The sequence below is a fragment of the Acomys minous genome (genome assembly GCF_964271855.1).
Source record: "Acomys minous genome assembly, chromosome: 10".
Taxonomy (NCBI): Eukaryota; Metazoa; Chordata; class Mammalia; order Rodentia; family Muridae; genus Acomys; species Acomys minous.
The window spans coordinates 100,654,912-100,679,801 of NC_140491.1; the positions used below are offsets into that span (position 1 = coordinate 100,654,912).

Sequence of the window (24,890 nt, forward strand, 5' to 3'; positions counted from 1 at the left end):
GTAACTCAATATCTATCATATGTCATCACTATCAACTTAAAACATCCATGTAGACCTAAAAATGTCTTAACCCCTAAACAACTAAGCTTAATTGTGAAACTAAACTATTTGGTCTTCAACCCCATCAGAGACCTGAGAAGGAGTAAAATTAAGTACCTGAGTAAACAGGAAGTGCAGGGTAGCAACTTCCAAATTAAGGGGGGGGGAGGGAGAGAGAGAGAGAGAGAGGCAGACAGACAGACAGACAGACAGAGAGAGACAGAGACAGAGAGAGACAGAGAGAGAAATAGAGAGGAGAGTGAGGTCCTGGAGAGTCATGCATACTCTATAACCTTGGAACATCATCTTCAGCCTTCTGGCCCAGTATATCTGACTGGCATATTTCTGAGGCAGGAACTATTGAGGACTCTTACACAGCTCGCAAGACCTAGCCACAAATTCACCTTTACTGATGAGACTTTATAAGACTTTGCCTTATGATAACTGGTGGTTTCTAGGAATGTAAAACTTGTTGAAAATTCATTCCCTCAAAAATGTGCATTCCCCAAGGATAAGACTGTTTTACATACATAATCTTATTATGGTTTTCCAAGTATAAATTTCGAATACAACAGCTATTCAATAAATATTTACTGAGAAGCCTTCTACCTAGTACCTCACAAAGTACATACAGGTGCTCATTGCATTGTTGCTGATAATGATCAGAAAAAAAACCCCAATATTTCAGTAATAGTGAACATTTATGTAAATTCCCATAATCTCATGGCGAGAAGCATAGTGAAACCTTATGGTGAAATGGTTAAGTTATATTATGCCATGAAGAGACTAGTCGGAATTCAAACATATGTCATATTTACATAGAGTATTAGGTTTTACCCATGGGATAAGTGCAGAACAGAAACATAAGCTGTGGCTTTTGCTTTGTTTTTCTTTATGTGTGTGGTTTATGACACATTATGTTATAGCTCTACATACATAAAAATAAACGATCATTTAACAAATTATTTTTAAAAACTGTGCTGTTGGTATTAATTTATGCAAGTAGAGCCATCTTTAAAATGAAGTTGTTTACACTGCACTATGAGGTAATGATGTGGGTGCATGTCCCACCTTCACAACGATGCACGGAGACTAACTGGTGACCTTTTCTTCATCCGCTCTCACGTATTTTAGACTGTGTGAGAAAGTTCAAGTGCTGTCAGATAAGCATAGAAGAAGGCAAAGGCAAACTCTGGTGGAACTTGAGGAAAACGTGCTACAAGATAGTGGAGCACAACTGGTTTGAAACCTTCATAGTCTTCATGATTCTACTCAGCAGCGGTGCTCTGGTAGGTGGCGCTGCGCATCCTTTCCTCCTGGTGCTCTGGTAGGGGGCGCTGCGCATGCTTTCCCGCTAGTGCTCTGATAGGTGGCGCTGAGCATCCTTTCCTCCTGGTGCTCTGGTAGGTGGCGCTGCGCATCCTTTCCTCCTGGTGCTCTGGTAGGGGGCGCTGAGCATCCTTTCCTCCTGGTGCTCTGGTAGGTGGCGCTGAGCATCCTTTCCTCCTGGTGCTCTGGTAGGTGGCGCTGCGCATCCTTTCCTCCTGGTGCTCTGGTAGGGGGCGCTGAGCATCCTTTCCTCCTGGTGCTCTGGTAGGGGGCGCTGAGCAACCTTTCCTCCTGGTGCTCTGGTAGGTGACGCTTTCCCGCTTTCCTCTGCCGAACTTCACTTTATCAATTTGGCAAGTAGCCTGTTGGGAAAAGTGAAGGATGTGTGTGGAAGGGACCTCAAGAGCGCTATATCTGCAGGAGCCAGATAGGACCTCACACAGACAGTGTGTGTTCTCATAATATTTCAAAGAGATCTCTGACTTTTAGTCACCAGTGGCAGCTCTTTATTTTTGTATAGTGAACTTTATTCTCTTATTCTCAGGTCGGTTATTATATTTCCCAGCAACAACTAAATTTTATCCATACAGTACAATATAAGTGCAATTGTCTTCTTATTTAAGAAATAGATTTTAGTTTCTGTGCAATGCACCTGCTGGCAGTGAGAAAGATAAGTGGCGCTTCTTGAGAATGACTAAGCAAATAGGATATGGGTTGCCAGTAGAAGCCTCTTCCTGCAAGAAGTCACCTGACTCCCTCGCACCAATCGCTTGCCAGCCACACTGAGCGATGAGTAGTCAGCTAACTCAATTTTTAAAAGCATTGCAAACCTAGTTTGCATCTGATTTCTTTTAAAGAAATAAGTAATTTAATCAAATACTCATTAACGGAAAGAGGGAGACCGATTTTTTTTCCCCATTCTGTGATGTGAAGGTAGTTGTGTTTCCTTTACTTTTAATTTGCCGAAAGGGCTTATGAGTAAATTTCATTAGGACAATGAGTACATTGCTTCTGGAGGCCAGTGGTAAGTCCGCTTCTGATTTCACTGAGTCCTGCATCCTGCCATCGACTAGGAACTGAGTCCTCGCCAGGGTGTGACCTTGCTATATTAGCTCTTGGTTCCCTGGTACACTCAGTCACGGCTCACCTAAACACAAGTGCATGCTCACACAGAAGCTGGTTTCTGGGGCATCCTCCTTCAGCGGCATGCTAAGCTCCGAAGCACTTGTGCTGAGCCCAGTCATAAACCGGGATTCCCTCGTTCTTGAAAAGGAAAACTTCCTTCGTTCCTTTATCTAGGCCACCAGACACAGTTATTGTTTCCTGTACAAAAAAAAAAATTTGTCTTAAATGGTCTTTTCATCCCAGAAGGCCCAGGGGCTCTTGGGGAAATAACCACACCCTTTTTTCTAAGAGCTGCAGAATGGCACACCCAAAAGTGCTGTGCAAAGTGAGGGGATGATGTTTTTTCCCTTTCCCAGGCTCAGGAGCCCCCCTTGTCCCACATCCCTGAGAGTGACTCTGGATTCTAAGCTACACCTAAATGACACTTCACCTCTTGCTTGAGTAAGAAACATCTCACCTTCTCTCACACATCTTAAGCTCATTTGCGATAGTCTCAATCGCCAGATTTTAATATTGCGTGAGTCTCTTGGTAGGCTACAGCACCCAGGTGCTCCTCACATGTGCAGATAACTGTGAAGGCAGGGCAGCGTGATGACCCTCCTGTCCCTGACTGAAGAAGGCTTGCATCATCTCTTCCCAATACATAAAGTAGAAATGTTCATGACAACGAAATTCAATACCATGTTTTCACATATAGGCCTTTGAAGACATATATATCGAGCAGCGAAAGACCATCAAGACCATGTTAGAATATGCCGACAAGGTTTTCACTTACATATTCATCCTGGAGATGCTTCTAAAGTGGGTCGCATATGGCTTCCAAATGTATTTCACCAATGCCTGGTGCTGGTTGGACTTCCTGATCGTGGATGTGAGTACCCTGCAGTTTTACTCTTTTAGGCCTTAACAAGTGATGGTTACCACTGGTCCTGGCTGTGGCCAACGACACAAAGCAGGCACATGGGGAAGCATTGCTTTAGTCCAACTACAAATGCTGTTTTCTTCTTCTCCAGTGGAAGTATACCTGAGACTTGTTTTGTCGATTTCAGTGCTGCCTTTTGTTTAATGACTTAGTTTGAAAATAATATTCAAGTCAGTATATGAAATTCTGAGCTTTGCTGAAGTTAAGATTGTTTTCCAACTTTGTTTTTAATTCTCATATTTCATAAAGCCACAGTTGTTATGATTCTTCATAAGCATCTTTGGCAGTAGTAATGTGTCAGCACTTGAGGCTGCATAGAAATATTTGTCCCATACACAGAATATTACCTGCATGTAGATTTGAAAGGTCCACTGGATTTATCTGTGGTTAAAAACAAATTGGCTAAGCTAACTTTTAAGGATTTATCGAGTTGTACTTGTGTTTAAAATATTAAGATGGAATATCAGAATATAGAAGCGTTTAACATAATTGAATATGGTAAATTACTCCGAAATGTAGCACGCAAAGGGGACATGTAGAATTGCATTGAAAACCTTGAAATGCAGAAAGACATTAAACAAAAATCAAAGCCACATGTTTATCTGTTTGACCATTACAAACAACAAAACAAATGTGTCTAATATGCCATCACTCTTTCTTTTCTATAATAGCTTGTATAAGACACCATTTTTGATGGGCAGTAGTGGTGCATGCCTTTAATCCCACCCCTTAAGAGGCAGAGACAGGTGTATTTCTGATATTTCTGAGTTGGAGGTCAGCCCAGTCTACATAGTGAGTTCCGGAGATTACAAAGAGAAGCCCTGTCTAGAAAAACCAAAAAACAAACAAACAAACAAACAAACAAAAGACACCATGCTCCGTGCTCCTCACTTTTTATGTAGTTGTAAAATTGCGACACAACAGTAGCTTGGTGAAAGCATACCTAATAGTATATAAACAAGTATAAGTTCTTAATCCATATTAGTTAAACATAAAGAAAATAAAAAATAAAATTTTCTTGCCACCTGAATTCACATTATCTAATATGATCTGATACCTGCTATTTTGGATTTGTGAATACACTCATGGTTGTATGTTGAGCTGGTTGATATTTTGTTTTCTCATCATCTGTTTTCTTATGGAGCTATAAGTAGAAGCGCCACTTCTCTGGTCCCAGAGAAGCTTAATTGCTTCCCTTAAGGAAATGTTTCTTTCTTTCTTTTTTTTTTTTTTCTTTTTTTTTTTTTTGTCAATCTTTATTAATTACCCATAATGACATAAACTCAGAATTAGTAAGGAGGCACTACAATTTCTGTTGGGTCTGTTCCTGACAGTTGATACAATCTTATTCTTTCCTTTGTAATAAATTCAGAATTTTTTATGTATGTCTTCAATTTTTACTTTATTTATTTGTTAAGAATATCCGTTCTGTGATCCTATCTTCCTTTTGCATAAGGAGTCCAGTAGGAGAATGTTTTGAAGGCCAAATAACCAGAATATAACCAAGTTTAGGATCAATTCTATCCACATAGGCTTTTTTTTTTGTAGTTTTCGTTCTGCCAAAATTGATATATACTCACCTAAAGGAAAGGTTTCTTGAGAGTAGAGTGGACCAGAGTTTGAGTGATGAGAATGCCAGTAGGCGCCAAGCAGAGATGGATGCTCACATGTGTCAACTCTGAAGCCAAGCCAAGAAGTAGGATGAGCACAGAGTGCGTGGAATAGGAGGCAGAAGTCTCTAAATGGAGGACAAAGGAGGAAAGACAAGTTACACAACCATTTAAGGAACCCATGATATCATCCAAAGAAATATGAATGGATGGGTTTAATGGAGAGGAAGACACTGAAGAATTATGTACAAGGAAGATACGAGACAAGCTAACTGTGTTACTGAGAGAAGCTGGTGAGGGCGTAAATGCTGAAACAGAAAGGGGTTTATTGAAAATGCAAAATAACAAAAACACAGAAAATTATGGTGTCCAAGGGAGACCCAAAATGTATCTCCTTTTCACCTATAGCAAAACAACCTACTGACAGTGTTACGGCTTACCACTTCTTTAACTCTTTTGATAGCTAATGGTTTATCTGCTCCAGTTCAGAGCATTTTTTCATTCGTCTAACTTTTTTCCATCCTTTAATGTACACCTCTCCTTTGGGTTCTGTCTTCAGAGAGTGCAAACACTGTAGGTCCTCCTTGTTTACATTCAGACAACCTTCACAGTTCATGATAATTCAGACAGTTTGTTCCTCAGTTATCTAGGAAGAGAAGACTTATAAAGTCCAAAACTGCCTACGTGAATTTTGTACCTCATTTCCCCCCTTAAATTCAGAATACACATGCAAAATTATTTTTTAAAAAATCAAGATTTTGTTAAAGAAATTTTATTTATTTCTGTTATTTTTTTCTGAGAAACATTTTCAAATACTTATTATCACCATCATTTAAACCACATTATGTATTTATTTCTGTTTATCTAATTTTCAAATTTTGGTGTGCTTTAGAACAAGATATAATTTCTGAGTTCATGTTGTATGTACTGTTTCCCAAAGGTAGTCATGTATGTTAATGATGCCTACAACAGATTTTTTTCCAACTGAAATTTTACAATTTTTACCAATAGCACTAGAGATCTGTATAAAAAATAAAGAGAATAATAACCTTAAAATTCTTTAGTTATACTAAAATTTCTACTTTTCTTTTATATTCACTAATTTTATTTTCTCTAATTAATATAATTCTCAAAATGTGACTCATGAATCAACAATGTTGCTTTTTCCAGAAAACTTAGAAAAATGTAAATTCTCACGTCTTTCCCCAAACTTACTAAATCAAACTCTGCCAGATTTCAATGTCTTTTTTTTTTTTTTTTTAGTTAAAAATAGACTTGACCTTACTATGTATAATACTCTGATCACAGTTTCCCTCCTCCAACTCCTCTCAGGTTCTTCCCACCTCTTCACCCACCAAATCCACATCTTTTCTTCCTCTCATTAGAAAACAAACAGACATCTAAATGGGGATGGGAGGCTGGATGTAGAGGGGAAAAAAAACCAGAGAATGACAGTGTTCTCAACAGTTCCTGGGTGATACGGAAACTCAGCCAAGTTTGGGAACCTCTTGTTTGTTGCATTTTGCAAGGTTGAATTGTGTAGACTCTTATCTATAACTTTTAATCAGTTGTATGCTCTTTTTTTTTTTTTTTTTTTTTTGTATAGGTCTCACTGGTTAGCTTAACTGCAAATGCTCTGGGCTACTCAGAACTTGGTGCCATCAAATCCCTCAGAACATTAAGAGCTCTGAGACCACTAAGAGCCTTATCCCGGTTTGAAGGAATGAGGGTAAGACCAAACATCTTAGAATTTGCTGTGGTTATAGTTTAAAATAAACTAAAAATTTCTAGAGTAGACAGGGCAAATTCATGTCGAGTTTGTGTCTTCATATTTTCATAAGCAACCAATCAGTAATATGTATCCAACATCCATAATGCAGAGTATCATTAGACTCAAAGAACACCATGCCTGATGCTCATATTTCCCTTCATTTTCATTAGGGAATTCTTGGTCATATCTCATAGATTGCCAATAGGAATCAATATTACTTACCCTCTCTCTATTTCCAAATGTTTAGGACTTATAACTTGATGTAATTTAAAGCTACCCAGTCATGACTCGCCATGTCTTCGCTGCACTGTATTAGTTCCTTTGTGCCTTTTGAAGTCTGAGTTTGACCTTTTGGTTTGTAAACACAGACTTAGATGTCTAAAAAGTAGGTCAGCTGTGGAAACCTAATACTCCCTTAGAAAGGTAGTACAAAGGACCAGGAGGAATTCATGCTGACCTTTGTCATTCCCTGGGACAAAAGCTTAAAAGCTCATATTGTCACCACCTAGAAAATGATTGTACCCTGACTCTATGGTATTGCATATTTAAAACAAAAACAAAACCGTGTAGCTTGTAGAAATGGGTGCTTTTTGTGATACTTAAAACAGTTTCCTGTAATCGTAGCACTCAGAAGTTTGAGGCCCTGGGATGGGAATGCCATCCTACATAGTCAGTTCCAGGCCTGCTTGAGCCACAAAGCAGCACCCTGTCTCAAAAACAAAACAAACAAGACAAAAACAAAAATGGAAATAAAATAGTTACTTTGACTTTATCAAAGTTTACAAGCACAACCACAGATTAACGTTATTGTGGGTGTATAGGCATGTTTGTGTATGTTTTTCTATGTATGGTAGCATAGAAAGAAATAGTAGGCTAGCTGTTTAATTTTTTTTAATAAGTGATTTTTAAAATCCCATTTTTGCAGTTGCAGGCTAAATAACAACAATAATAACAAAGTGTGTTCAATTTTTTTACTAGAACGTATTTCACATTTTCTATGTCAAATTCATCTCTCATATACCCCTACTTCCTCTCTCTTGACTTTGGGACCAAATCTCAGGCTGTGCATGTGACTGACATTCCACTTTATACTGCACCCTCAAATGTCCTCAATTTGGTATTTTATACTTTTCATTTGGGGTATTCTTCTTAGGATTATCTCATAAATTTATGCCATTACTTGTGGTCTTAATTACTTGTTGATTTTGATTATCTCTGTTTCTTTTTGAAAAAAATGTTAAGTATGTGTTCACCCCCTAAGAGAACACCCCATAATATAAAATTTATTTCATATTCTTCTGAATTTTAGAATTTAAAATTCTGTGCTGGGTGATGGTGTCACATGCCTTTAATCTCTGCCCTTGGGAGCCAGAGGCAAATAAATTTCTAAATTTGAGGCCAACCTGGTCTTCAAATTGAGTTCCAGGATAGCCAGGGATACACAGAGAAACCCTGTCTCAGAAAGCAAATGAACAAACAAAAATTCTTATGTTTAGTTATTGGACATTTCTACGCAATATTCAACTTTGAGGATAAGCATATTTTTCTATCATTTGATTCTTATTTTCTCTGTTACATAAAGATTTATATTTTATGTTATGTGTGTGTATATTTTTCTGCTTATATATACATGTGCACTACATGTATGTGTGGTGGCCTTAGAAACCAGAACAGTGCAGCAGAGTCTCTGCAACTGGAGCAGCAGATAGTCCTGAGCCTCTGTGTGGGCGCTGGGAATCAAACCTAGATCATCCTGAGCAGGAAATACCATTAGTCATTGATCTACAGCTCCTAACCATTATTTTGTTTTTAAAGATGTATTTATTTATATTCTGTGTATGTTTGTATGTCTGTGTATATGTATAGGCAACACATGCGTTTAGATGCCCTTAGAGGCTACAGAGAAACGTTCGCTACCTGATATGGGTGCTGGAAACCCAGCATAGATACTCTAGAAGAGCAAGAGTGCTTATAACAGCAGGGCCATTTCCCAAGCCAGATCGTTGTTTTCTAGTAATACTTGAAAGTAAGTGAACATAAAGCCTTGTCTTCTCACGAGTTCCTTCCTTCTCCTCCTGTGCCAGGTGGTTGTAAATGCTCTCCTAGGCGCCATTCCATCCATAATGAACGTGCTTCTGGTCTGCCTGATCTTTTGGCTCATATTTAGTATCATGGGAGTGAATCTCTTTGCCGGCAAGTTCTATCATTGCATCAACTACACCACTGGGGAAATGTTTGATGTGAGTGTGGTCAACAACTACAGTGAATGCCAAGCTCTCATAGAGAGCAATCAGACGGCCCGGTGGAAAAATGTCAAAGTCAACTTCGATAACGTGGGACTTGGATATCTTTCTCTGCTTCAAGTGGTAAGCGACCACTTTGCAGTTGCTTGTGATGTGCCTAAGGCTGTCTTTTTTTCCAGGATGAGCTGTGCCCCCTCGCAGCTGTGAGAATGACTATCATCAAAGAGAAGAAAGATAATGAGTTTGTGGTAACTTTGACATGCTGTTTGTGAAAACATTACTTAGTAAGCCATATGTGGAACAATACAGAAATTCTTCAAAAAATTATAAAATAACTACCATATGATCTGGTGATTCCCGCCCTGGACAGGTGCCCAGTGGAAACACAAGCTCCATGTGTGAAAACATATGTGCGATCTCATCTCTTTCACATACTGATTTCATATTACAACCATTATCTATGATATCAGTCTAAATTTATCAGTGGGTGAATGTCTAAAGAAAGCGTGGTATATACACACATGGAATGATATTCAATCTTGTCTCGTGCCAACACCCTGACTCTGACATGCTTTCCTAGGTTCGTTACAATAATTACTCTTATAAACTTATCACCATCAAAGGCTGTTGATGTGACTCTTATGACCATATATTGTGACGGTAAATCAGGATTTCATTATAGGTGCTAAAGTTCATGCCAAGATTTTATAAGATAAGGTAGTGAATAATGTATCCAGTACCAAGCATGTCCACAGTGTGTAAATAATAGCCACAAACCATGTTACACAAATGCATGTGACTGAATCTCAGTTAACTACATAAACATTTTTAATTGTTTGTATTTGTGGGTGCTAGGGGAAGTGTTGACACGTGTAGACACTTGTGATGTGCACCCAGGTGAAGTTTGTCTATTACCTCAAATATCTGTCATTTCTTTGTGGTGAAGATACCCAGGATGCTTTCTGCCAAGGTTTCATTTCTTCGTTTGTACTTTTGCTCTGATAGTTTCTTTTCTAAACGTCAATAAAGAGGAAACATAAATGTTTTGATTATTTTACAGGCCACATTTAAAGGATGGATGGACATCATGTATGCAGCTGTTGATTCAAGAAATGTAAGTCTATTTAGGGAAAATTGCTTACTTGAATCAAATGGGTATATCCACATTATTATAAATTATTGATGGCAAAAAAAACCCCATATAACTGTAGATCAATTCGTAGAACACAACTATTTTACCAAAATAAAGTATTTATATTACATTATTTATTTTAAAAGATTTCATTGGGGATCCCAGTCTTTAGTTACAGAGTTAAAATTACTTAACATATAAAACAGTGTAATAGTACTCTTCTTAAAAATAGTCAAAGCTGGCCAATTTTTTTACATTTTTAATTAGAAAGTTTTTCTTGACTCGCTGTATACTTTTAAATATTTTTTTTACGTAAGTGAGTATTTTGCCTATTTGTGTGTGTGTGCATCGTATGTATTCCTGGTGCCCACAAAGGCTAGAAGAAGTCTTCAAATCCCCTGGAACCGGAGTCACAGACAAGTGTGAGCCAACAAGTGAGTGCTGGGGATTGAACGCTAGTCCATTCAAACAGAGCAACAAATACTCAACAGCTGAGCCTTCTCTACAGCCCTTCATTGTGATTTGTTGTTGTTGTTGTTGTTGCTGCTGCTGTTGTTGCTGTTGCTGTTGTTGTCGTGGTCTTTTCTAGTAGGCTTGGGTCCTGGTGTTTAAATTTTTATGAACTGTATTTTCAAAAGAGGATGTTTTGGTTTTGTGAACAGAAATCCTCAGGGTAATTTTTATTCATCTACCATAAGTTTCCTTTGGCATTGGATCTTCTGTGAGGACGGATATGACTAATAATGACTAATGGTGAGGAACACAGAAAACAGAACAAATAAGCCAGACCTAATGGTGTCTCCAGCCAAGAGGTGGAAGTGTGTAAGAGAAGGCAGGGATTTGCAAGATCTACCTTATGAGCACAGAGATTTTGCTTCAGTTTGTATTAAGTTCATACAGTTTACTGAAAGAAAGTGGCATTTAAGAAAGAAGTTGGTTTCTGGATGGCTAGACCTCCCACCCCCGACCTCCCAAATTACTCTCAAAATAGCTTGTCTCTATACCAGCAATTAGTTATCTGTATTAAAAATCTCTGAATTTTTTTTTTTGTTGTTGTTCATAAAAAGGAAGAATCAGATAGAAGATCAATGGAGGCAGAAAATGCTAAGGGAAAACAAACAAACAAACAAACACCAAAAAAAAAACAAAAAACAAAAAAAAACCCACAAAATCTCCACAAACAAAAAACCTGTATGGCATCAGCAATCCCAGCTTGGGTGATTTCTGCATCATGATAGTAATGTTTTACTCTTCACTGCTCAGGATACCAAGCGTTACGTCATATAATCTCATCGAATTTACACAGGAGCCTTGTGTGCTTTGGTGGGAACTCGTTTCACCATTGAGGTAGAGAGGCTCAACGTATTCAGTGGCGGAACACTTTTGAGCTCTGACTGGAAACTGTGTTGTAACTGTGCAGGAGCTCTCTCTACCTCTTGATTTGTTCACTCACAGCTCTTTCTGTCTTTAGCACCAGCCTACATGGCACACAGCTTACTTTCCTTCTCTCCCTTAGAAACAAGCTAATTGGGCCACTCAAATTATGAGAAAGAGTTTGTGGCTTTTATTTTTTTTATTTTTTACTTTCATTTTTACTTAATGTAATTTACTTATTTGAGACAAGACTATGGAACCTTGGCTGACCTGCAACTCCCTGTGTAGATCAGCTTGGCTTGACTCAGATATCACACCTGCTTCTGCCTCCTGACTGATGGGACTAAAGGCCTGCCACCATGCCAGGATCTGACTTTTACTTTCATTAGTCATCATTAAAATGCAAATTTAAATCAAAATGAAACATTACCTATATACCTACTAAATTGACAATACTAAAGTCTGATAATTTCTAGTATTCCCAAGCATAAAAAGTAATAAGGACTCTATATCATGCTAATGGTGGAAAAATGAGTAAGTATTCTTTGCAATATAGTTGGAGGCTGGAGAGGTGGCTCAGTGAGTAAAGGTGCCTGCTGCCAAGCCTGGTGATCAGAGTTCAATTCCCACTCCCCACATTCATGTACAGAATGAGAAAACTGACTCCTGAAAGTTGTCCTCTAATACTCACATGTGCATGTGCATGCATGCACCACTGCTAGATAAATAAGACAAAATAGATGGATACTAGTACATTATTTAATAAAGTTCAAGATATGATTTGCTATTTGCTTTTTGTAATATAGTCTTTAGAAATTTATACCTGTATAAAATGTATAGGACAGTCAATTTATAAACAAACATTTTAAAGTGACAAGAACTGGAGTTAACTGAAAAACAATAGCAAAAATCAATATTATATAGTGGGAAAAGTGAATGTGGACACAATAAGGCAAAGAAACTGTAGACACACAATGACTTTTCTATCAATTCAAAATTGCTACAAAATAAACATACTGTTAAAGAATATCGAGGTGTCCACTGGGCATGGTGGCGAAGGCCTTTAATCCCAGCACTTGAGAAGCAGAGGCAGGGAAATGGCTGTGAGTTCTAGACCAGCCTGGTCTACAGAAAAAAAAAAAAGAATATCAAGGTGTCAACTCAAAAAAAAAATGGAGAATGAGTAGTACAATAAAGAGGGCTAATCATGTTGCTACCAGTGATGGTAGTGTCTCGGATACAGAATAGAATACAGAAGAATAAACACACAAGGATTTGTAAGGTACTTAAGTTGTAGTGTTTCTCTTATAAAAGGTATTTTATTTAAGCTTATATGTTAGACAAGTTAATCTAGTATGTTGTATTTAATTTTAAAAGTGTTGAAATACAAAGTTATGTATACATACACACAGATAAGTCAAGTTATTTAAAACTAAATAACATTTAGTTTTAAAATAGATTTGTTGTTTTTTATTTTATTATGTTTTATGTAAAGACATGTTGGTCATGACACTCAAAGTTATTATTATGGTACAGTAGGCTTCAGTTGGCATTGCTTATCATCCATGATTGATTAACTGAATTATCAAATGTGCCCTGTGTTAGCCTTTTGATTACAGCTGAGGCTTTCTATACAATTTGCTTTCCTCTAAGGTCTCGACAAGACAGAGGGTCCTTGTAATACAAAAAGCACCTACTGGAGATGCTGAGTCAGTACACTCACTATCAGGAAGGACAGACCCTACCAACCTACCCATGTGCACACGCACAGTGTGGTTTTTAGACTACCTGGGAAGTGTATACTATTAAGCCTTACACACTTTTATACTTTTATACATACTTAACTTTCACAAGCTACACTTAGGTTCTAGTGTTTCCATTTCACAGGCAGAGAGGACTATTATTAACTATTTTAACTATTATTAACTAGTGTGGTGAGGCTCTGACTTCTCTTCTGTGGGAAGAGGTAATCCTATTTGCAAGTTGTGTTGAGATCTTTGCTTACTGAGGAAAAGAACATTCACAATCTAGGGGTTTATTTGGTGAGGTTATTATAGTTATTTAAACTTTGGCATGAACGCCTTTCATTTCCTCAAGTCAGAGGATAGCCTTGCACCATTCGAAAGGTACACTAGACCTGGTTGTTCCTAAAATCTGTCCAATGTTTGTCCATTTATTTCATGTTTAGAAATTTCAATGATGCACTTTTTTTTATCAAACTATTGAATCTAATTGTTACCATACTTCATATTTTAGGTAGAATTGCAACCCAAATATGAAGACAATCTGTACATGTACCTTTACTTTGTCATCTTCATTATTTTTGGCTCATTCTTCACACTGAACCTTTTCATTGGTGTCATCATAGATAACTTCAACCAACAGAAAAAAAAGATAAGTATTTCCAGATCTCCTTTTTGCTGTACAGTATGAGCCAAGTCCATCACACCACTTCCTTTGTGCTCCAAAATGCAGAAAAACAATACAAAGTTGAGAAGTGATTTTGGCATTTAATGACCTTTAAGAGTTTAAATCATTCATAGTCCATACACAATGCTTTGAAACCTCCAGCGTGTGGCTGTGCCTGCTATGATATAACTAATATGTTGACTGAGTACATCTTTCTTAATGCAAAATGGCACATTAGGAACATCAACCTTCATACAAGCATTCAGGTGGATTTTACAGCTAGGAAAGAACTTGGTTTTAACAATACTTTGCTTTTCTTCCTTTACTTCGGAGGTCAAGACATTTTTATGACAGAAGAACAGAAGAAATACTATAATGCCATGAAGAAGCTGGGGTCCAAGAAGCCGCAAAAACCCATACCTCGACCTGCTGTAAGAACAGACTTCTTTCTTATCAGTGAGCACTATGATACATGTCACTCACACAGCCAAACTCCCAGAAAGAAGTACTTTTCTGAATTTTGAGTCCCATCTTTATATTCTGACTCATTAGCATGCATATATGCCATACATATACATATGCCAAAATTATTTAATATATCATATATTATACATAATCATATAAAATAAATGTAAATGCTTTTTGTCACAAAATATAGTACATCACAAAAATAATGATATTGAAGACATTCTTATAATATAGAGATGATATTAAAAATATTTACATCTGTCATGTGGAAACAGTGGATTCCCTTTACTGCCTTGTGGCTTGACTGGTACAGCTAGGCAGTCCCAGTGCCTGCTTAGCTCATCAGTTGAATGAATCATGAATGAAATACAACCATGGGTTGTTTCCTTATGCCTTTAAATACAACTAATTTTTGTGTTTTCCCAGCTCCCCTGACCTGAAGTGGGACTATGACTTTCATAGCTATTCTAGATGTCCATTTTTCAATGACTGCTAGTTCTTTTTGAAGAGTCAGGAGAGGCCTTCAGTTCTTCCATTCTTTCTAAGGAATACATGAGATATTACTTCTTGGTGCTCTTCCAACTCGGTACCCAGAGTTTAAGACCAATTAGTATTCTCCAAGATTCTTGATTTTATGAATTTGTTGGCAACAATAAATGACTAGGTTCAACCAAATGTTCAGTATGGAAATCTTCCAATAGCTCAGAGACAGAGGGATACTACATGAGAGGAAAGATAAGTGAAACTTGAGCCCAATCTTTGTGAAATAACACACCAGAGGGAAAGTGAATGGGTTTGGAGACTGTTGTTGAAGTGAAATTAAAAGGTGTCTTTTAACGAAAACTAAGTCAAGAACAGGAATGGTGGACTGTTGCTGTGACAATGGGAGGCTCAAAGCCCTGAGGGGGGTGTGTGAAGTGAGAACCATGGGCTCCGGTTTGTAGAATTTAGCAGCCAAAGTGGGTAGAGATGGGAGAGAAAGACCACAGTGGAATAGAAGCTTTTTGTGATTTAGATATTAAATTTAAAGCATAGAAAAGACCTTCAGGAAAGGAGAGAACTGCTACGTACAACAAAAGTTGCACAGGATGTGATCCAGGAATGGACAGTTCAGGCTAGAGAGGAAAAGGAACAAAGTTCTTCAGGGGATGTTGAGTGACATAAGAATGGAGGATGGGAACCAAAAATGATGAAATGAAGAAAAGTGCTTAGGGCTTTCTTTACACTAACTATGATAGCCCACAACAACTAACAGGAAAGAAGTAGATAAAAGAGTGGTCAATTTCTCTGAGTTTGGAATTGTCCTCAGATCAAAGGATGGACAGAGGGTTGCTAATTAGTGTTTAGGACTCAGATTAATTTACACAACATGTGCCATGGTAGGCCAAGCCTTCAGGGTTATACAGTTTCTTTCACAGCACCCAATGCCCTAAGATTTAAATTGGCAGGGATTCAGGATTGGTATTAGACATTGAAGAATCCCATTAAGATGCTACATAGGCAATAAATATAAGGAGGTTTGTCTAGTCCTTCTCACAAGAAAGAAAGACCAGTTGTGCTTCTAAGAAAGTCTGGATTAACTAACACCTGGAGGCTGTGTCTCTGAGGAAAGTGGTACAGCTTTGTTTCAAGGATCCTCCAAACCAGATGAAGAAGAAGAAACTAAAACAGCAAACAAAGGCACACCATCTGCGATGCAGCGCCAGGAAATCTCAGGATGAGTGAATAAACAACGTATTCTGAGAGCACAGAACAGTTGCAACTTAAAGCAGTGTTGATGGATAAGAGAGAGATGAGCAAGCTAAAATGATAGGATAGAATTTGTGTGCTGTACTAAGTGTGGAATCAATAAAGGGAATAGAGAAAGCATACAAAGACAAACCATGGTGACTAGAAACTAAGGCAGGAAGTTGGAATTGGCACTAGTCAATGGAAGGAGGTCTGGGAGGGAAAGAAAACCATAAGAAGTAGAGGTCCAGCCCAGCCAGCCAAGGTGCATTCAGAGGAAAGGACCAAACAGAACAGTTGTTATTTGGTGTCCAAAATTTCTACTGAAAAGGAGAGAGAAGAACACTGAGATGGAGAGTACAGGCCCACAAGTATCAAATTATGGGAACACAACTATTAATGTGTAGGTAGCAGAGTTCCACCATTTGAGTTGAAAAGAGAAAACCTACAAAAATTCCAAGAAGGCCTGAGCTGTAGAGGTTCAGAATTTCTTAACAGATACAGGCAAAAAGAGCCTTTACACTATCTCTTGATGACAACTCTTTACAAGTGAGGACTTATTTTCACAAGCAAGAGGTAAGGCCAATAAAGTTTTGAAAATGATGTTCAAGCCAGACATGGTAGCACATGTGTTTACTATCAGGACTCAAGGTACAGAAAAAGGCAGACTTCCCTTAATTCAAGGTTGGGGATGGACTAAACAGTGAGTTCCAAAGCAGCTAGAACTACAAAGTGAGACTTTGTATCAAAAAGGAAGAAAGAAAAGAGAAATGAGGCTCAAATCAAGTAGAACGAACACAGTTGACCAAGTTGTGAATCATAACTTGTTAACAAGAGATTCACTCCATGTAATCTTTATGTGAAGAGAATCCATCTTATATAACCACAAAAAATGTTATCATAGCTAAGAAATTAACCTTGGTAGAATATCACAAGATATAGAATTTGATCCAGTTTCCTCAGCTTTCTTATCCACATTCTTACTTATTATATGTAGGTATACCTATTGTATAATATACCTATTATATATAATATAATATACCTATTATAAAGTTGACCTTGGATGGAAGCTTTGAGAAGAGAACATGGTTGATGGAGGCTGGGGAAAATATAAGAGGAAATAAATATCTGGGACAAGTATTTATTCAGTCTTAAAAGGCTGTTTTAATGTTCACGTCACAGCACATGGAATAAAAATATTTATTATAACTGCAAATACCTGCTGACTGTCTATCACAACCACATCCTGTTGCTTGGGATATTGAGGCCACCAGCTCTTCTTACCATTCTTTTCATAGAGTTGCAGTATGAATAGTATTCATGAAACAAATACAATTAAGAAAAGTTGGGTTTTTAGAAATTCTTTTTATAAAATTTACAGTGTGGATAATATTCATAAAATTGAATTGAGAAAAACTGACAAAGGACAACACAAGAATGGCATATTTTCACAGAAGAAAAAATTTCATGTTACTATAATTGAAACCAGATAAGTTGAATGAGATCTTCATAAAGTATGTATGAGTGTACTTGTCTGTGTTATTTATTCCAGAACAAATTTCAAGGGATGGTCTTTGATTTTGTAACCAAACAAGTCTTTGACATCAGCATCATGATCCTCATCTGTCTCAACATGGTCACCATGATGGTGGAAACTGACGACCAGAGTCAAGAGATGACCAACATCTTGTACTGGATCAACCTGGTGTTCATCGTCTTGTTTACAGGAGAGTGTGTGCTCAAGCTCATCTCCCTCCGCTACTACTATTTCACCATTGGGTGGAATATTTTTGATTTTGTGGTGGTTATTCTCTCCATTGTAGGTAAGAAAGAGAGCTTTACCCAACAACTTCATGGGATCAGGTGTAGGGGTGAACGCAAGTAATCCCTGTATTTGAGATGTTAGAGAAGATACCAATTCTGGGACTACATAGTGAGACCCTGTCTCAAAAAAACCAACCAATCAACAAAGAAACAAAGTGAAAAGTATTTCATAGTAATAGTCTAACATTAAAAATGCTTCTTACCATTTAAAATTTCAGATAAAGCCTAATAGCCCATTCCTTTTGGTTTTCCTTATTTGCTATTTCATCTGTTCATAAAATTATGTGGATTTTTTCTTTTTTTTACTTTCTTGCCTCAATTTACAAGACAATAACTTCAATTTAGATTCTCTCCTATGCTCAGGCACATTCCTATGCTATAGACAACTACTGCTTTGAATGAATAACTAACACTCATATATGCATAAATCCCTAAGAGGAGTCAGATGATACATAGATATGATCTTTTGATGATGGAAATAGTGTGTATGTGCATTTGTTTACATATAACACACACAGGCTTCATGATTTTCCTGAGTTCAGATAGCTCTCCATAGTTCACAATGTTTCTTTTTACAAGTATACGTTGTATTAAAAAATACAAAATGGATTATTGTCAAAATATACTAAGTTTTCATTAACAAGATACCAAACAAGAAGCTAAAAGTAAATATAATATGATTTAAGGAAAGGCTTGGTTTATCATCATCATCATCATCATTTTGCTTTATACTAAGATGAAACCTAAAGGCCCTGAACATATAAGGCAAATGCTTTACCCCTGAATGAATGAAGTCCCAATCACTAGATTGGGCCTATTTGAAGAAAAGAAAAATATACTGAGAAGGAAAAAAATATGTCAAGGCATACCTCATGTTTTTGCACATTTCAGATAATGTGTTCAGTATAAACTGAAAGTCATGAGAGCTCCACATTTGGCAAGTCAGATTGCACTGTTTTTTCAACAGCTTAGATGATAATAGCATTTTTAGCAAAAAGGTATTTTTAATTAAGAATGACAGTTTTGGGGTATAATGCTATTCTATATTTAGACAAGTATAGCCCAGCCTGGTTTACAAAGTGAGTCCAGGGAAGCCAGAGCTAGATAATGAAACCCTGTCCCGAAAAACCACTACATACATACGTACATACATACATACATACATAGCATACATACATAGCATACATACATTTATATTCACTGAGAAACTAACCAGAAGTATCATATAATATAATTTCTTTTTTAAATTATGTGTGTAGATATTTTGCCTGAATGTATGTCTGTGTGCCACATGCAAGTAAGGCCCATTGAGGTCAGAAGAAGACACTGGATCCCCTGGAAGTTAGAGACAGTTGTGAGCTGCCATGTGGGTGCTGGAAACTGAACCTGGGCCCTGGAGGAACTGCAAGTGAGCCATCCCATGGCTCCAGACCTGTGACTTGTTTTCCTGTGTCTGACTTTATTTTGGTTACCTGGACACAGACCACAATAATCCAGAGCAACATCTGCATCTAGATTTTTTACTACTGACCAATACGGCACCACTCTGCCTGATTTCTGTGGGAAGGACTGATGGGGGATATGAACGTCTCACCTCCTAGGAGGTGAGAATGGCTGGTTGGTGAGCCAAGGCTGGGAAGTATCAAGAGAGAGAGGCTGAATGATGGGAAGGGAATTATAGTTTTAGAAAAGCAAAGTTCTGGGCTACAGCTGCACAGTAGGATCTCTACAGATAACAGCAATACCCTGCAGACTCTAAAAGGGCGAGAAAGGGTTTTGAATCTTTTCTTTTTTTTAATTTTTATTAATTTATTCTTGTTACATCTCAATGGTTATCCCATCCCTTGTATCCTCCCATTCTTCCCTCCCTCCCATTTTCCCCTTATTCCCCTCCCCTAAGACTGTGACTGAGAGGGATCTCCTCCCCCTGTATATGTTCATAGGGTATCAAGTCTCTTCTTGGTAGCCTGCTATCCTTCCTCTGAGTGCCACCAGGTCTCCCCCTCCAGGGGACATGGTCAAATATGAGGCACCAGAGTTCGTGTGAAACTCATACCCCACTCTCCACTCAACTGTGGAGAATCTTGAATCTTTTCACTATGAAGATAAAGGTCTTAGGATAAAGATGTTAAAACATTAGACAGTGCATACTTCTTTGGAAACACCACCTGACACCCCTCCAATTATGCAGTTTTTTGTGTTTTATGTATTAATTTAAAGATTTTCTTTAATTTTTAAAGAAAGATTTAGGGCAAAGAAGACATGCCGTGAGGCTTCCCTTTCTCCACTACTTCTCAGTTCTCTCACTAAAGTGAGTGAGGGCACTGCCCCAATGACTGGTTCTCCAGTGAATAAAGTACTATTGTAGTGTCAAATTGTTCGCATACATTCACTTGGGTCTGTGTCTATTATGAAAACTCTGACAATGCTTAACAAAAACACAAGCTGACATTTTGGTCATATAATGTTGTATTAACACAAGATTCAGAGGTCATGTCCAAGTGAACCTGCCTCCCACTCTTGTGTGTTATACGATACATGTGTTCGTATTTAAGAAAGAAACTATTTAAGAAAGAAACAATCTCATCATGAATTCTCATTTGGGATATATGGTTGAAAATTGCATGCTTTATCATACAGTTCTTACATGAACAATAGCACTAGTGTTTTAGAATTATAAATCCATTCTGTGCTTAGCCACTTTAGATATATATATAGATATAGATAGATAGATAGATAGATAGATAGATAGATATAGATAGATAGATATGCACACATACATCTATCTCTGTAAAACTGTATTAGGTAAAATTATTAATAAATATATAGGTATTTATGTTATTCCTGTATGCACAGTTTATAAACTAGATAGTACTTGCCTTAATGATATAAAAATTTTCTTCGTTGTAGTTACTAACATTATTGGCTATTGTTTTTTCACAGGAATGTTTCTCGCAGAGCTGATCGAGAAGTATTTTGTGTCCCCTACCCTGTTCCGAGTCATCCGCCTGGCCAGGATTGGCCGAATTCTACGCCTGATCAAAGGCGCCAAGGGCATCCGCACGCTGCTCTTTGCTCTGATGATGTCCCTTCCTGCACTGTTCAACATCGGCCTCCTGCTTTTCCTGGTCATGTTCATCTACGCCATCTTTGGGATGTCCAACTTTGCCTACGTCAAGAGGGAAGTTGGGATTGATGACATGTTCAACTTTGAGACTTTCGGCAACAGCATGATCTGCCTGTTTCAAATCACCACCTCCGCGGGCTGGGATGGACTGCTGGCCCCTATACTAAATAGTGGACCTCCGGACTGTGACCCTGAGAAAGACCACCCTGGAAGCTCAGTGAAGGGGGACTGTGGGAACCCATCTGTGGGGATTTTCTTTTTTGTCAGCTACATCATCATCTCCTTCCTGGTTGTGGTGAACATGTACATCGCGGTCATCCTGGAGAACTTCAGCGTTGCCACTGAAGAAAGTGCAGAGCCCCTGAGTGAGGACGACTTTGAGATGTTCTACGAGGTCTGGGAGAAGTTCGACCCTGACGCCACTCAGTTCATAGAGTTCTGTAAGCTCTCTGACTTCGCAGCTGCCCTGGATCCGCCCCTCCTCATCGCAAAGCCAAACAAAGTCCAGCTCATCGCCATGGACCTGCCCATGGTGAGTGGAGACCGCATCCACTGCCTGGACATCCTATTCGCTTTTACAAAGCGGGTCTTGGGTGAGAGTGGAGAGATGGACGCCCTTCGAATCCAGATGGAAGAGCGGTTCATGGCTTCCAACCCCTCCAAGGTCTCTTATGAGCCCATTACCACCACTCTGAAACGCAAACAAGAGGAAGTGTCTGCTATTGTCATCCAGCGAGCATACAGGCGCTACCTCCTGAAGCAGAAAGTAAAGAAAGTTTCATCTATATATAAAAAGGACAAGGGCAAAGAAGATGAGGGGACGCCAATCAAAGAAGACATTATCACTGATAAACTAAATGAGAATTCAACGCCAGAGAAAACTGATGTGACACCTTCTACCACTTCTCCACCTTCCTATGATAGCGTGACAAAACCAGAGAAGGAAAAATTTGAAAAGGACAAATCAGAAAAAGAGGACAAAGGGAAAGATATGAGGGAAAGTAAAAAATAAAAAAAAAAGTAAAAAAAAAAAAAAGAATATTTCATTTTGTGATCAACTGTTTACAGCCTGTGTTGGTGATGTATCTGTGACTCCCTTAGGAGGTTTATGCCAAACTGACTGTTTCTACAAGTGTATACTTAAGGTCAGTGCCTATAACAAGCCAGGACCTCGGGTCAGCAAACTGGGACTCACCAAACCAGACAAACAACACCAACAGGAGGTTCCTGTTTTCACAACCAGCTGACACTGCTGAAGAGCAGAGAGCAATGGCTACTCAGACTATAGGAACAATGGAAACAGGGGAGGAAAGTTAAATTTTTATGTAAATTTAACACATGACACTTGATAGCAGTAACTGTCACCACTGTTTGTGTTTTAACTGCCACACCTGCCATATTTTTACAAAATGTGTGCTGTGACTTTATCACCATTTTTTTTTTTAATCCACGGGTTGTTTACTCTTCTATGTGACTATTTTTGTAAATGGGTTTCTGTTTGGGGAGAGGGATGAAGGAGGGGATTCCACATTTCTCTATGTGTAACGAGATCTATTTTCAATGAAGGCATGCTGCAGTTCTTACTTACATGTGAAAATATCCCATCAGACAAGGAAGGAGTTTACTTCTTATTTCAGGATGTTTTTAGATTTTTGAGGTGCTTAAATAGCTATTCATATTTTTAAAGCGTTTCATCCAGAAGAATTTTAATGTGCCTGTAAATGTTCCATAGAAATCACAACCATCAAAGAGTTGTTTTATTTTTACATAATTCATTACATGTACATGTATATATGTATATATGTATATGGCCGTGTATATACATATATATGTATACACACATGCACACACAGACCATCACATGCTCAGAGTCCTGGCAGCATGACTAATAACATTTTTTGATAAGTGTCCTTTGGCAAAAAAAAAAATCCTATCAATCCTTTCTAAGAAACCCAAAATGACCAAAAACCATCCCCACTGCCACTTTCTGAAGTTGATTCTGCTTTTTCCTGCAGTATTGTTTAGCCATTTTCTGCTCTTGGTAAGGTTGACATAGTGTATGTCAATTAAAAAAAAAAGTCTGCTTTGTAAATAGTAATTTTACACAGTGGTGCATGTTTGAGCAAACAAAAATGACTTAAGCACAGTATTTATTGCATCAAATATGTACCACAGTTAAGTATAGTTTGCAAGCTTTCAACAGGTGACATGGTGTCATTGGTTCCCTTAGAGTTTGAAGCTGTCACTGCTGCATGTCTCTCTTGCTGATGCTGCTGTATCGTAACCCTTCCGCTGTCCAGAAGTCTAATAGGGAAGCCATAGGTCAGTGGTGAAGTGAAGCGAACCGTTCCACCAGGAACTCATTCTTCATGACACTGAGCAATGGGCTGCAGTAAACAAGAAGGGATGCCCTGTTCTTTCTTCTCCCAACCTTAATTGAACACTCTGGCAAGAAGTCTGGCCACGTAAACAAATGGCAAGCTGCTTAGATCTGTTGAAAGTATACGGTTAAGAGTTTTCTAAAAAAATATATAAATATTGTAAAAAAAAAAAGGGGGGGGATTCGTTTTATTTTATTTTTCAGCCTTTTGTACATTAAACGGGAAATTCAAAGTATCTTCAGGTCGATGTTACAGTCATATCGTTAGTTTCTGTCCCCAGCACTTTTTAATTAAGGCCCTTCCCACAGTAAGAGATAAAGACTCTGAGGCAGGGTAGGGTTCTGCTATCATTGTTGGTACTGCGGGCCTGTTCATACTTCCACTGGAAACAATTCTCACTCCAAGTCTAATGTTCATTTGCTTTCTATAGTAATGCCTTATCATTGACAAGAGGCTTCAAAGCGAGCAGATGATGCTCTTGGCATTGCTTGAATGGGATGCCCTCACCCAGCATTTCCCTAGTACTCACTCATCTTTCCTAATGTTTGTTTACACAGATAGATAGACAAAATAGATAGAATCTTACTGATCCACATGGCACTAGAGCTGTATCAGATATGATGTGGAAACCAAGCTTTATTTCTCTCTCTCTCTCTCTCTCTCTCTCTCTCTCTCTCTCTTCTTGTTTCTTTTTTTTCTTCTCTCTTTCTCTCCTCCTTCTCTACAAAACCAGTTAGTGAAATGGCATTGCCAATTACAGCAAAAGATTTTATTTCACAAACAACACTCAATGTAGATTCCTTATACTAAAGCTATTGACTTGTAGTGTGTTGGTGAATGCATGCAGGAAAAATGCTATTACCGTAAAGAGCTACCGGTAAGCCACATTACAACCAAGCCAAAAGAATAAAGATTTTGCTTTTGTTTCTATATTTATTGTTTTGTCCGTGTTTCTATCTTCAAGATGCCATTTAGAAGTAAATTTCTATCATGTAAAAAAAATGATCTATCTGAAAATTTAAATGTAAAAAGTACACATTAAGTATAGTAATTCATCTTTAAATTTTTCATGGAATGGAAACTAAAAAGAGTGTATTGGATATCTAGTTTTAATATTGGCCAAAAAGAAAAAAGCTATGGTACCAGGTACAGTAGTGGAAAGTTACAAAAATTAATAAAAAAATTGACTAACATTTCAAGTTGTTCATCCTTTCTCTTCTCCTTCTGCCTTTTGTTTGATATTCTTTTTTACTTTCATTCCTTTTCTTATATATTCACAACAAATTGTCCTATGCTCTTTTTATTCCTATCTTAGACATTGGCCTTTTCCGGAAGACTATTTTCCTCGGTTCTTTTCCATTCACCAAACTTTGGTTTAGCCTTGTACACAGGGACACTATTAATATTC

At 37.9% G+C, this 24,890-nt stretch overlaps 1 protein-coding gene across 3 annotated transcripts in view; it reads left to right on the forward strand.

Moving 5' to 3' along the window:
- Positions 1–24,675, forward strand: part of LOC311607891 (sodium channel protein type 2 subunit alpha) — a 123,911-nt gene extending 99,236 nt beyond the window's left edge. For all 3 annotated transcript variants that reach the window (XM_084800063.1, XM_084800065.1, XM_084800064.1), the window contains exons 19-27: positions 1,174–1,328; positions 3,191–3,364; positions 6,632–6,754; positions 8,881–9,162; positions 10,100–10,153; positions 13,802–13,939; positions 14,281–14,385; positions 17,703–17,973; positions 20,918–24,675. In XM_084800063.1, coding sequence (XP_084656189.1) covers positions 1,174–1,328; positions 3,191–3,364; positions 6,632–6,754; positions 8,881–9,162; positions 10,100–10,153; positions 13,802–13,939; positions 14,281–14,385; positions 17,703–17,973; positions 20,918–22,113 — 2,498 coding nt within the window. In that variant the 3' untranslated portion in view covers positions 22,114–24,675. The remainder of the gene's footprint in view (positions 1–1,173; positions 1,329–3,190; positions 3,365–6,631; positions 6,755–8,880; positions 9,163–10,099; positions 10,154–13,801; positions 13,940–14,280; positions 14,386–17,702; positions 17,974–20,917) is intronic.
- The last annotated feature ends 215 nt before the right edge of the window (positions 24,676–24,890 follow it).